Here is a 14,519-nt window from a genome sequence, read left to right as displayed (position 1 = left end):
GTATAATTTAGCTTAACTGCTATTAATAATTTGTGTGCATATCTGTATGCATACATATATATATATATATATATATATATATAGAATACTTCGTTATGTAGATATCAGAATCAGCCACTGTACATTCTTAATAATCAACCCCCAGTATCTTTATCTATTGCCATTGTTTACAAGAAGGCATGTACCTAAAATTAAAGTTAGATAGAGCTGATTCATTATACAGACTTTGTTGCCATCTAGCGGTTCAACAAAGTACTGTGGCCTCCTAACATTTTTTATTTGCTTATTTTGGTCCATTATGGAATCCTCATTCAAATATTTATGATAATCCAACTCTAATGTACATTAAATTGTAGAATGTAAAGAAAATAATCTGAAATTGCAGAGAAGTTTGTTCTTTTATTTATCTTGATTTATCTTTTTGGCTATTTAAAACAGTACTTTTAACACTTTAATGACAGCCTCAAAAATCATGCACTGAACATCCTTAATGTGCCGGAAAAAGATTAATATACAATATATGCCCTGATAACAGATAACACACTGCAAAAGCCACAGCAATGCTATCATTTACTATGCAATGCTATCCATCCCATGTCTAGCTGCCAAACTTTAGAGTAAGCTGTTTATAGTTGCATTTGGAGAATTTGATCTACTGCTGAACAAAAATAAAAGAGAAATAAAAGAAAATATTTCCTCTTTTTTTTACAGGTGAATTCTGTTACTATATGATGCCAGTCTGATACACTATCTTAACTTTTCTTTTTTTGAACAAATAAATTCAGCCTTAGTGAGCACAAGAGACTTCTTTCAAAAACATTAAAAAATCTTAATTATTCCAAACTTTTGAAGATAGGCTATTTACCAAAGTAGTAATGCATCACCATTCCCAGTGGTTAGCTGCACATCTAGCATGTCATAAGGAGTTAAAGGTTTATCATCATGATGACAATCAAGTAAAGCTTGGGTGCAAAATTTAGGGATCATTTTGCTCTCCAATGGTGTCCTGAGGGTCCCTAGTAGTTCTGCAGGAGCCAGGTAGGCGCAGATATGCCTAACTGGCTAAAATAAGCCCACCACCAGGGCTTCTCAGTTCTCTCCTCTCCATTCTCTCCCAGCTCCCTCTGGCTGTATTGCTCAAACTGATTAAATGGGTCAAAACGCTCATAATTGTCCAGCTCAGGGATGTTAAAGTAGTCAAGAGAGGGTTCTCGTGGGGCCTTCTTCAGCACAAAGTCCACTCTGCCCAACCGAATGTTCCTTGGCATGTTAATGCGCTTGGATACTTTAGAGTAGCCAGAGGCAGCTGCAGTAATAATGTGGACACCTGGATTCAACAATCTCCAGTAATCACCGTCCTCAGCTGTAGAGAGAGACAGAGGCTACATCAACACTCATTTACATCTGCATTATTCATTTCAGGTCAATGAAAAGGAACACAAGAGGTTTGTAAAAGTGTGTTGAAGGTTGCATTATGACTTTACAATAAATTGTTACCTGTAGTGATGTCATGTCGCACCCCCCTAACAGTTATTGTGGCTCCTTTAATGCCATTTCCATGCTCATCCTTCACAATGCCCTTTATACCTCTGTGGACCTACAAGAGTGATGAAGTTGCTATTTATCTTATCTGTTACCATATAGCCATTTAAAATAAGCATAACTATGGGGTCTATAGCCCCACATATTTCATTTTTCTAAGTTTACCAGGTCTTGTTCTTCCTTACTGCAACAATTAAGAATTCTAAATAATTGAAAAACACACACACACACACACACACACACACACACACACACACACACACACACACACACACACACACACACACACACACACACACACACACACACACACACACACACACACACACACACACACACACACACACACACACATATATGTCTCAAAACGGTCATCCTCTCTTATGAGAATGGACTAGTCCAGTGTGTTGCTGTATCTAGTGGCAATATTAATTCATTTAATTTGTTAGATACTGTTAAAAACACTTAAATAAGGTGAGGAATATGGAAAAAAAATATGAAGGATAAATACAACATATAACATTTCATACAATTTAACCAGCTAAAGAAAGACAAGACATTCCAGGTGAATATATCACCATACTTCTGATTCATTACATTAAGAATTCCAAACTTTTTGTATTAAAAGATTTCAGAAATTGTTTAAAGGTACACTATATTTAACTTTTGGTCCTCCAGCAGTTAAAAAACAAAACTCATGCATTTTGTGGAAGAACATTGTTTCGGATGTGACTCTGTGGATCAATATGGTTATCCTACCGCTCATAAAACATTCACTTACTAGGCTTAAAGTGTAAATTCGGCACTTTTCAACCCGCTTTGTATTGTTATAAAATGGGTAGAATATGCAAATGAATAATGTTTACTCATTCTCCATGTTACCTGGACCAAGAAATTCACGTTAATTTGTCAACAAAAGTCCACTGGACTTTTTTTTAGCTCCACGCTGTTAAAAATTGCTGTAAAAAAGGGACACATTTTAATAGTAACATACTGTTTTCCATTAAAACAGTAATATACCATAGAAAACAATGGATTCTGGGTAATTTGTCATTTTTGAGAAAGTAGCCAACAGCAATATACCGTGAATTGACCCTTCTCTGGGAGTTTGATTGACAAGCGATCTAACCATAACGCTGAATCCGCCATTTTGTCCGACAAATCAGTCAGGAGTTCTTGGTGGACTTGAACTTGAAAAATGGTGTGTACTGACATCTTTCTGCGTTTGAAACAACATTCCTTCTCATGTTCATTCATGTTTATTTGATGCTAGGGCTGGGCGATATATCGCATGCGATTGTCACACGCATTTCGTCAGTAAAGCCGGTTCCCTGATTACCGCTAAATCGCCATCACCTGATTTCAAATGGAGCGGCATTTAATAGAGCCGTAGTTCACTGACAATAGCAATATTGCGTTCATTATCGAAGGCGATTCATCTGCCCAGCACTATTTGATGCTATAAATTAACTAATAGGAAGAGATGATCAGTTCACGAGCCAACTGAGCTGAGGCACTACAGCAATCTGTCACGACACATTAAAGAGCCACAAAACAAAACAACAAAAAAAAATCTTAAAAAAAATGTCACAGTTTGAAAGCTGGGACTTTGTTTAATATCATAAATAACCTGCTCTGTCTTGACTGTCGACGTGTTGTCAGTGTCCATTTATCATTCTGTGTGGCATGACAGTGCCATGGCTTGTCGGACAAAGCAACAGTAACTAAGGGGGGCGGGTCTTTACGAAGGGTCAATTAAGAGCGCTCAAAGTCGACACTCAGAGGCTGTTCCAAATCACACTATTCACTACTCACTACATTAGTTTACTAATGCAGCCCACTTGAAAAAAAAAGTGAAATCAGACACTGATGAACACCTGCTGTTAACAAGCAGAATCATGGAAGGAAAAAGAAACAAGAACAGAAACACAAGAACTTTGACGTTTACCATGATGGAGATCAGTGTTCGCTTCCGTTGGGCTCTTGACCCTTGATTTTCAAACATTAGTTTTGCTTCAGTCAATGATGAGCTGAGAAACACTGATGTCATACTGCATGTTGCTTTATTTAAAGGCAGCAAATTTGTGAATTTGCTGATGAAGTGATGATCTCTTTGTTAAGTACTGTAGCACATGTGTGCTTTTGTTAGCTAACGACGGACTGCACTGATTTGAGTTAAAGTCATGTTGTGATCATTTCATTATTACACATTAAGTGTTTGAAATATCTATTTTCAGTGGACCTAAATGAAATAAGTTCACAGTACTAACACTGTATAAATACTAGTTTTTAAACTCGAATGTTTTAAATAATTGGTTTCCCAAATTAAATGAGTTACCTTCCATGGTATTATTATGGTAACATACTGTAAAAAGGGAGAGCTGTAAATTAACAGTACACTACTGGTGACAACCACAGCTGCAAGTATTATACAGTTATTTTACAGTTAGTTTTGTGAAAACTACAGATTATATTTTTGTATTCCCACCCATGGACAGCCTTTAGCTGCTGCCTACAATGTACTGGATCCTTCATTGGACAGTAACTCACTCCCACTAAACGTTTACTCTTTGAATTCTTGCAACTGGGAACAATACAAGTCGACAGACACCATTATGACTAAAAGTTAAAAAGTATTTCCTACTAAAGCAATTTTTCCAGCATTGAAGTACTCCTTTAAGAGATATAACCAGGATCTCAAGCTGACTAGCTGAAGACATTACCGTAGCTTTACCCATTAATAGGCACAGTACTTCTTTGAAAATACATTCCAGCACAATAGATAATGCTTTACAATGAACTCTGTTAGAGAGCTACATTTATCGGTTCAATAAAATACAAATAAAATGATGAAACATGCAGAGGCGAGTACACAATTTCCTCCCGTCAAGTCTAAAATATAAATTATATATTATACTAGGTTTACCATAGTGAATCAGGCTAAGACAAAAACATGTTTTAGAAGAAAAATTGATGATGTGTCAACTTATTTAAATTTTGTTAATTTTGAACAAAAAAGTTATATAGTGTACCCTTAAATATGCAAATGAGGCATTATCTGATTAAATATGCACTAATTTGCAGACATTTCAAGAACAAAAATATGAACATTGGACAAAACCAGATTCAGAATTCGTTTTCATTCTGTTGACATATTAGTGCCAAAGGTTTTTACAAGAGGGATTTTACATATCTATTTTTATGACAAAAAGCATAAACCCCTCTGTAAAAACCTTCAGAATATACAGGTGCTGGTCATATAATTAGAATATTGTGAAAAAGTTCATTTTTTTTATTGTAAATTATTTTTAAAAATGAAACTTTCATTTATACTAGATTCCCTACATGTAAAGTAAAACATTTCAATTTTTTTTTTTTTTTTTTTTTTTTTTTTTTTTTTAATTTGTTGATTAGAACATACAGCTAATGAAAGTCCAAAATCCAGTATCTTAAAATATTAGAATATTTACATTTGAGTTTCATTAAATGACCATCCCTACAGTATAAATTCCGGGTATCTCTTGTTCTTTGAAACCACACTAATGGGGAAGACTGCTGACTTGGCAATGGTCCAGGAGACAATCATTGACACCCTCCACAAAGAGAATAAGTCACAGATGGTCATTACTGAATGGGGTGGCTGTTTACAGAGTGATGTATCAAAGCATATTAAATGCAAAGTTGACTAGAAGGAAGAAATTGGATAGGCAAAGGTGCACAAGCAACAGGGATGACCACAAGCTTGAGAATATTGTCAAGTAAAGCTGATTCAGACACTTGGGAGAGCTTCACAATGAGTCAAATGAAGCCGGAGTCAGCACATCAAGAGTCACCACACTCAGACATGTTCAGGAAAAGGACTACCAAGCCACTTCTGAAACAGAAACAACGTCAGAAGCATCTTACCTGGGCTAAGGAGAAAAAGAACTGGACAGTGAACAATGGTCGAAAGTCCTCTTTTCAGATAAAAGTAAATTTTGCATTTCATGTTGAAATCATGGTCCCAGAGTCTGAAGGAAGACTGGAGAGGCACAGAATCCAAGCTGCTTGAAGTCTAGTGGGAAGTTTCTGAAGATAGTAATGATTTGGGGGGCCGTGACATCTGCTGGTGTTGGTCCATTGTGTTTTATCAAGTGCAAAGTCAATGCAGCCATCTTCCAGGAGATTTTGGAGCACTTCATGCTTCCATCTGCTGACAAGCTTTATCGAGATGCTGATTTCCTTTTCCAGCAGGACTTTAGCACCTGCCCACAGTGCAAAAACCACTTCCAAGTGGTTTGCTGACCATGATATTACTGTGTTTTATTGGCCAGCCAACATGCCTGACCCCTGAATCTATGGGATATTTTCAAGAGAAAGATGAGAAACAGTCGATCCAACAATATACAGATGATCTGAAGGCTCAATAGTGCCTCAGCAGTGCCACAGGCTGATCACTTCACTGATGCTGCAATTTGTGCTAGGAGCAAGTCATTTGCTGTAATATGTGCTGCCGACCAAGTATTGAGTGTACAAATGAACTCACTTTAAAGAACTTGAACTTTTCTGTTTTGAAAATCCATTTTTTGATTGATCTTAGGAAATATTCTAATATTTTGAGATACTGGATTTTGGACTTTCATGAGCTGTATGCTCGAATCATAAAAAAAAAAAAAAACACTTTTGAAATGTTTTACTTTACGTGTAGGGAATCTAGAATATATACAATAACAAAATTAACTTTTTCACGATATTCTAATTATATGACCAGCACCTGTAGAAGTGCAAAGCAGTCTTTTTGTGTAATTACGTGTACAAGAGTTCAGTGTAGAGTAAATCAAATCAGGCACATATTTAGCATGGTGAGGAAATAAACAAACAAAACAAAGAGTCTATGCAGTTGCAATTCTGCAATCTACTCTTAGCTCAATGAGCCAATAGAACAGTAAACTCACAGACTCCATGAAGCTGAGCAGTGCCTCCTTATTCCTGAGCCACTCAGGGTAGAGCTCATCCTCAGAGGGGAATTTATCACAGCCCAACTCCACTGTGATCTCATAACAGTTACTGTGCAGGTAGTTAAAATCTGACATCCCTGATACAATAAAACATAGACAGACATGGGAAATAGAATGGGGCTTCAGAACACAAATTAAGATATTTTTTGATGAAATCTGAGAGGCTTCTGATCCCTCATAGAAAGCAACATAATTACCACATTCAAGGGCCAGAAAGGCAGTAATGACATCGTTAAAACAGTTGAGGTGACTACAGTGGTTCAACCCTAATGTTACGAAGCAACAAGAATACTTTTTGTGCGGAAAAACAAAACAAAAATAACTTTATTCAGCAATTTCTTTTCTTCCCTGTCATTCTCCTTTGTAGTTGACATTGGAAACACAGTGCAGTGCTTTCAGGTTCTACGTCAGAACATCGACTCATTATTGGCCGGCATTCAGTTTTGGGTGAACTAACCCTTTTAATTAAGCCTCAAAGACACAATGATTTTCTTTAAGGAAAGTGTTTACCTCCAGCAAAGCTATACCACTGTGCTCCATTTGTTATCCCTCCTTTATTGGCAAATGAGGCTCCACATCTCTCTGTGTCATTGTTGGACATTGTGGCATGGGCATCTGCATATATCCTAGCCAACTGCCTAAAGATCTACACACAGGAAATGACTTTGTTATGTAAAATAAGCAAGTGCAGGAGCTTCACCCGCAGAAAAAGTTGGAGGAACATTCAATTACTCACTTGTTCATCTGGTGTGGGTGAGTACATCCTTTCTTCTTGAGGGTGTCTAGAGAAGTCAAAAGGGTATGAGATGACCAGTTCTCCTCCATGTAGACTGGCAGATATAACAAAAGGATAGGATCTTATCCACTTCATTACAGCATAGGTCTCTGGTGCAATTACCTAAAAATGAATAAATAAATAAAAATAAATAAATGAACACAAGATGTCATTTGAAAGTTTCTATATGCTCTCTAAATCCCAACCCTGTTCCTGGAGGCACACCAACAGTACACATTTTGAATGTCTCCCTTATCTGAACCATATATTTCTGGTCTTGGAGTTTCTACTAATGAACTGATGAGTTGAATCAGGTGTGTTTGATTAGGAAGATTTGGAAAATGTGTACTGTTAGTGTGCCTCCAGGAACAGGGTTGGGAAACACTGCTCTAAATAATATTCTATGTGATTTGTCACTTCATAGCTTCACTGTATAAACAAGGTACAGTATTGTCACTATATTGAATCACTGTATTGAACATTACAATAATACAGCAGATTCATATGAAAGTAACGAAACATACGGTGCATCCTGAAAGTATTCACAGCGCTTCACTTTTTCCACATTTTGTTATGTTACAACCTTATTCCAAAATGGATTAAATTTATTTTCCTCAAAATTCTACAAACAATACCCCATAATGACAACGTGAAAGAAGCTTGTTTGAAATCTTTGCAAATTTATAAAAAATAAAAAACTAAACAAATCAGCAAATGTACATAAGTATTCACAGCCTTTGCCATGACACTCAAAATTGAGCTCAGGTGCATCCTGTTTCCACTGATCATCCTTGAGATGTTTCTACAACTTGACTGGAGTCCACCTGTGGTAAATTTAGTTGACAGTGTATGTCAGAGCACAAACCAAGCCATGAAGTCCAAGGACTTGTCTGTAAACCTCAGAGACAGGATTGTATCGAGGCACAGATCTGGGGAAGGGTACAGAAAAATTTCTACAGCATTGAAGGTCCAAATGAGCACAGTGGCCTCCATCATGCATAAATGGAAGAATTTTGGAACCACCAGGACTCTTCCTAGAGCGGGCCACCCGGCCAAACTGAGCGATCAGGGGATAAGGGTCTTAGTCAGGGAGGTGACCATGAACCCGATGGTCAGCTCCAGTGTTTCTCTGTGAAGAGAGGAGAACCTTCCAGAAGAACAACCATCTTTGCAGCACTCCACCAATCAGGCCTGTATGGTAGAGTGGCCAGACGGAAGCCACTCCTCAGTAAAAGGCACATGACAGCCTGCCTGGAGGACTCTCAGACTATGAGAAACAAAATTTTCTTGTCTGATGAAACAAAGATTTAACTCTTTGGCCTGAATAGAAAGCTTAATGTCTGGAGGAAACCAGGCACTGCTCATCACCTGGCCAATACTATGGTGTGGGGATGTTTTTCAGCAGCAGGAACAGGGAGACTAGTCAGGATCGAGGGAAAGATAAATGCAGCAATGTACAGAGACATCTTTGATGAAAATCTGCTCCAGAGCATTCTGGACCTCAGACTGGGGCGACTGTTCATCTTCCAACAGGACAACGACCCTAAGCACACAGCCAACATAACAAAGGAGTGGCTATGGGACAACTCTGTGAATGTCCTTGAGTGGCCCAGCCTGATTGAACATCTCTGGAGAGATCTGAAAATGGCTGTGCACCAACGCTCCCCATCCAATCTGATGGAGCTTGAGAGGTCCTGCAAAGAAGAATGGGAGAAGTTGCGGAAAAATAGGTGTGCCAAGCTTGCAGCATCATTCTTAAAAAGACTTGAGGCTGTAATTGGTGCCAAAGGTGCTTCAACAAAGTATTGAGCAAAGGCTGTGAATACTTATGTACATGTGATTGTTTTTTTTTTTTTTTTATAAATTTGCAAAGATTTCAAACAAACTTTTACGTTGCCATTATGGGGTATCATTTGTAGAATTCTGAGGAGAATAATGACTTGAATCCATTTTTGAATAAGGTTGTAACATGACAAAATGTGGAAAAAGTGAAGCGCTGTGAATACTTTCTGGATGCACTGTATATACAAATGTTACTCGGATATTCACAAAGAACATGAATTTAGTGTATTTTTGTTGTGCAAAATGTATACCTTATGCAACTGTATGTATACCTTATTTAACCAGTAGGAATCAGGGATGGGTATGTGGTCACTACGGAAATGTCTGAAGCGACGCCGATTGTAGAAGATGGAGGTGAGATCAGGGAAGTTGCGGTTCAGATCGAGATTCTGTGCATTGGCCCGACCGCTGGTCCATCCGTTGTACTCATGACCCTAAATATTACAAATCCAACCAGTCAAAATTCATGGGCAAATTTTTAACAGGGCTTCAAAGAGAGTCACTAAATATGTAAAAATATTCGTATTACTCTCTTTCAATTTACATCTAAGACATTAGCTACACAAACTAAATTACTAATTAAGAAGTTAAACAAGTTAACACATTGAATGGATCAGAAAGCGAAACATTAAAAAAAGAAGGCAAGTGTTAAAAGACTGTAGTCGATGAAAATTTATACAAAGGCAGAAAACATCAGAACCAGGCAAAGATACGTCTGTTAGTGTTAAATGAGTAGACCAACACGGTTTTATCCTCGTATTTAAGATTCAGACTAAGATTAGAATTCATTTTTATGTTATCTAAAACAATTTATATGGAATTCATTTTTTTTTTATAAATACATTTTTTTTTTTATAACAATTATTATAAAACATTATTTGAAATTACTTAATTAAACAGTTGTTTCCAACACAACACATTATATTCTTAAACATCACCCGTGGTGACCAGTAAAAAGATTTTGAGAAAATGTAGATGAATCTATTAGTTTACCAAGCTATTGTTAAAATACTGCTGTGTTATATGACAAACAAAATGCGGGCAATAGTCTATAAGAGTGGTTAGTCAAGGCCTCCCTCTACCAGTTGTCCTTTTCAATTCATAGTTGAATCACTAGACCAATTTTATATATCTTTTTTATGTTTGTTTTGCTATGGTTTTTATTTCCTAGGCAGTAATAAACTGTGCCAACATTGAAACACAATTATTCCACAATAGCAAGGGTTGTAGTTGCCTTGATATGGACTTCCTCCGAGGCCTGAACTGTTCTGGAGGACACTCTCTGGTGCAGGGAGCTTGCTATGGTCAGTCAGCCAACAAACAGACAGACTCAGACAACAAAATATTTACTTCCTGGTGGATGTTTTCGGGGTCATTCCTATCGGCTACCTCAGAAGCGGCAATCTCATAGCCATCAGGATTCATGGAGGGCAGGATATGGATGCGTGTGGTGTTGATGAGGGTCTGAATTCGCTCATTGCCCAGCAGATACTCAGAGCACAGATACTGAGCCAGGTATATCAGCAGCTGTCGGCCGAGAACCTCGTTTCCATGCATGTTTCCAATTAATTTTATCTCCGGCTCCACTAGAAGGCAGTGAAGAGAAAAATGGGAACAGGAATTTAATCAAAGCTGAATTCAGAATAGTATACTAGAATAGTACTCTTACTATTGTTTAGAGCAGAAATAGCAAGAGAAGTATGCTACTCCAAATACAGATATTGTGTCTGGGAAGGAGATTTAACAGGGGATGAAAAGATGTTTTTTATCCCGAACGTTTCAAAGTTTACTTCAGGATGTCAGTGGCTCAGTTTGATGCTTTGCTACTAGCACAATCTGTCTTTATATTCTCTCTTTGTATTCCACACATTGTTTGTCATACAGTGCTACTGCTTTGTGCTGTAGACCAGTGGTTCTCAAACCTGTCCTGGGGACCCCCCAACACTGCACATTTTGCATGTCTGCCTCATCTAACACATCCAATTCAACTCCTGCAGTCTCTACTAATTAGCTGATGACTTGAATCAGGTGTGTTAGATGAGGGTGACATGCAAAATGTGCAGTGGTGGGGGGTCCCCAGGACAGGTTTGAGAACCACTGCTGTAGACGCCTTGGATCAACTTGTCAGATGGTATTCTGGATTTTGCCATTCACGTACAGTGGCTCTTAATTTGTTAAAACATCTCTCAAAATGTGTGCCACGGATGCGAAAAACGCAGAAAATCGAACCTGATCCAAATATTTTTATGACAGACAAAAGTTTCGGAGGCAGTGTGTAAACGTGATCGAGATAACGTGAGGTCGAATTTAATTTTTAATGTGCGAAAGTTTCAGACACGAATTTCGGACCTTATTTCCTTAAATATCGATCGTTGTGCGCTTCACTACAACCACACGTGACAAATTTAAAATAACATTTTTCTTCTTAATTTATTTTAAAATGTAATTTATTACAGACTTGCTACTGCCAATACACAACATGCTGCTGTGAGCAAGTAAGCTGCTGCTGTACAATATAGCGTACATGAATTATCCATCGCAGATCTATACAGGTGGAGCTGGGGAAGGGGAGGGTTTCTGAAAGCACGCTTCAAACTGCTACAGCAAAATGCTGACCAAGTATTTAAAGGATGAACAGCAAGCTCATTGGCTACTGATACAGTAAGAACCAATCAGCGGTGCCTTATAGAGAATGATGTGATTGCAAGCAGATTGAGTTAAGGACCTATCAGCCTGCACCATCAGTTTTATGACAGAGCTTTGTATTTCTTTGAAATATAAATCTTTTGTAACATTATAAATGTCTTTACTGTCACTCTAGATATATTTAATGCATATTTGCTGAATAAAACCCTAATCTTTTAAAAAAAAAATCTTACTGACCCCCAAATTTTAAACTGTAGTGTACCTCATACTCACATAGGTCATGTTGTCCAGGGTTATTAGAGAATTCAATAACCAGTAAGTCTTTTCCTTCCACACTGCGTCCAATGCTGTACGTTTGTGAGATATGGGGGCATTTTGCTGCTGTCTTCTTCAGGATGCTGAACATCTGAGAGTTAGAGTGGTAAGTGAACTGAATGATAGTGGAAAGACCACCATCAGATATGTTGGCGAAGGCCACTTCCTGCTTTTCTGAGGGAAGAAAGTATGTATTTTTCTTAATACATATAAATACTATATAAATAAGCTTACTTATTAATACTTTTTAAGTATAAATTAAGTATTTAAGCATATTAATATTTTTTATGAACTGTAATTTTACTTTAATCATTCCACAACTCTTACCTCTTAGCTCTGACAATGGGTCATAACAACCCTCCTCACGGCCAACAAAGAATCGGTCGCAGTCCAGAAAGTAAGGCCATGCCATTTGTATGGCCTCAAAGGCATGGATACAGCTTTTTTTCACCATCTCACATGTGCTACGACACGGCTTCATAAGTCTGCCGTCTTGACAACGTGGAGCCAATACGGAGCAACCCAACAGGCGGATGTCTGGAGAACACTCTCCTTTCAGCAGCCCGTGGATCACGCTCAAGAGAAGGTACTCTGCACCCGTCTCTAAATCCTGCCGTGAACGGTGGCCCACAATGTTGGGGAATGTGGTGTGGCTGTAGGGCACATCCTGACAGTAACCAAGCACCATCTCTATGCACTGTGCTAGAGAAAGGAGAGAAAGGATTTTACATTAAATTCAGTTTGAGGCTGGTGGAGAATGGAGGAAGAATGTGTCATGGGCGGTGTAGCACTATTTTAATTTAATATGGAAACTAAAGAGAATTATATTGCTCCAAGTTCCTGGAATGGAACAGTTTGTGGAATGTCATCTGCGGCGGAATGTTTTTAATACTAGATTTTGAAGGGAGGGCCTCATGAATCAAATATATGGACTATTTTAAAGTTTCAAGAAAAGAAATGCATGGCTGCATCAATTATTCAGCCTATTAGTGGCAGTTTATTAATAAATACCTTCTTACAATGACAGTATGTGACACCCAGCATGACAAAACATTACTGCTAGTTTCATTTATCAGATTAATTTTTTGGCCTTTATTAAACAAATTACAGATTGCACCTTATAAGCCATCTCAAAACTTTAACTTAATCACCCTAAGGCCTTTAAATGCATTTTATGTCTTTCCCTTTCTACAGTGATGTGGACAAGTCCCATCTTGCAGTGGTGTTTGGTATTCACCATCCCTTACAAGCTAGAGCTGTGAAACACTAGAAGTTTCTGCACTTTATTTCAGAAAAACATGCAACATGATGATATAACAATTGTGTATTACATAGAACTATAGGTACATGCAGTAACCTGACTCACTATGCACAATGTAATAAAATGAATACTTACGCCTCTCTCCTGCAGGTGTTCTGCATCTTCCTAAAAAACAATTATTCACAGAGGATGTTACAGCTGCTGAAGTTGATGCAAAGCCTGGTCTCTGAAGGCTAGATGGCAGTAGAGTACACAGTGGAAAGAAAGACATTTTTCTGCACGAATATATAAATGTCAAGCTTTCGCACACTTGGCGCGTGTATTTGTGAATAAGCAAAACGTTATTTGACCTCTGAGCATTTATACTGCCAGTCAAAAGTTTGTAGGTTACACACCCTCTCATTCTTTATTATTGCTATTTACACATTCTAAATTAGTAGTACGGTTTATTATTGCTAATATTTTAAGCTAACATTTTTGCTTTTTAGTAAAGGCAGCAGCCCGTTGCCTCAATTAGCAGTTCTGGGCATTCAACCAACCAACTTGATGAGGTGCATCGTAGGATGCTTTTTAAACAGTATTTAAGCGTCTTGGGAACTTATTTTTACTTTACTAATAAAACTAAATAATTGTTTATTATTAATATTGTTGCAATAATAAAATTAAATGGAATAATAATATCATTTGTAGTCACAATTTATGCTTACAAAAATAAAAACTGCTTTAATTTTTTTAATAAAACAAATTCAAAACAGCGTTCAAATTTGTGACTAGTAGTGTAGTTATATTGTAAACGTCTCCACTTTTCCCTCACATAAAATTGCATGAGTTAACTGTAGCTTACTAAAGTTGGTGTAACACTGAATGTACAACGTTACCTATTGCTGCTTCTTCCGGTGTACATTGTGGTGGGATGCACAAGCACGTCGCCAGAGCGCTTAAAAGAATTAAAACCGTGAGCATGTTGTTGTCCATAAACCGAATGATGTGGCAGTCGCTACGACGTACAAAGTTGATCATCTTCCGAAAAGTCCCGCTACCCCCATCGCTTAAGGGAGAGCCTGCACGAGCACCGCTGCCAAATGATCAAATTACAGCAAAAAAGTTTCTCCCGTAGGCGGCCGCTCTTCTGCTGTGTCTA

General features: G+C 37.8%; 1 protein-coding gene across 2 annotated transcripts; it reads right to left on the bottom strand.

Moving 5' to 3' along the window:
• Window positions 1-402: 402 nt before the first annotated feature.
• Window positions 403-14,519, bottom strand: cpz (carboxypeptidase Z). 2 transcript variants are annotated; one of them, XM_067403075.1, is made up of 11 exons: window positions 14,257-14,519; window positions 13,514-13,543; window positions 12,445-12,819; window positions 12,076-12,291; window positions 10,507-10,742; window positions 9,429-9,590; window positions 7,276-7,437; window positions 7,050-7,185; window positions 6,477-6,616; window positions 1,498-1,597; window positions 403-1,363 (listed from the first exon to the last, which is right to left on the bottom strand). In XM_067403075.1, exons 1-11 carry the CDS (start codon window positions 14,396-14,398, stop codon window positions 1,017-1,019), a joined length of 2,046 nt encoding a protein of 681 aa, XP_067259176.1. In that variant the 5' UTR covers window positions 14,399-14,519; the 3' UTR covers window positions 403-1,016. The 2 variants fall into 2 exon arrangements, with proteins under 2 accessions (XP_067259176.1, XP_067259178.1); XM_067403077.1 differs by having other exon boundaries at window positions 10,546-10,742.

The sequence above is a fragment of the Chanodichthys erythropterus genome, chromosome 12, assembly GCF_024489055.1.
Source record: "Chanodichthys erythropterus isolate Z2021 chromosome 12, ASM2448905v1, whole genome shotgun sequence".
Lineage (NCBI taxonomy): Eukaryota > Metazoa > Chordata > Actinopteri > Cypriniformes > Xenocyprididae > Chanodichthys > Chanodichthys erythropterus.
This window is presented reverse-complemented; position numbering and strand designations above follow the sequence as displayed.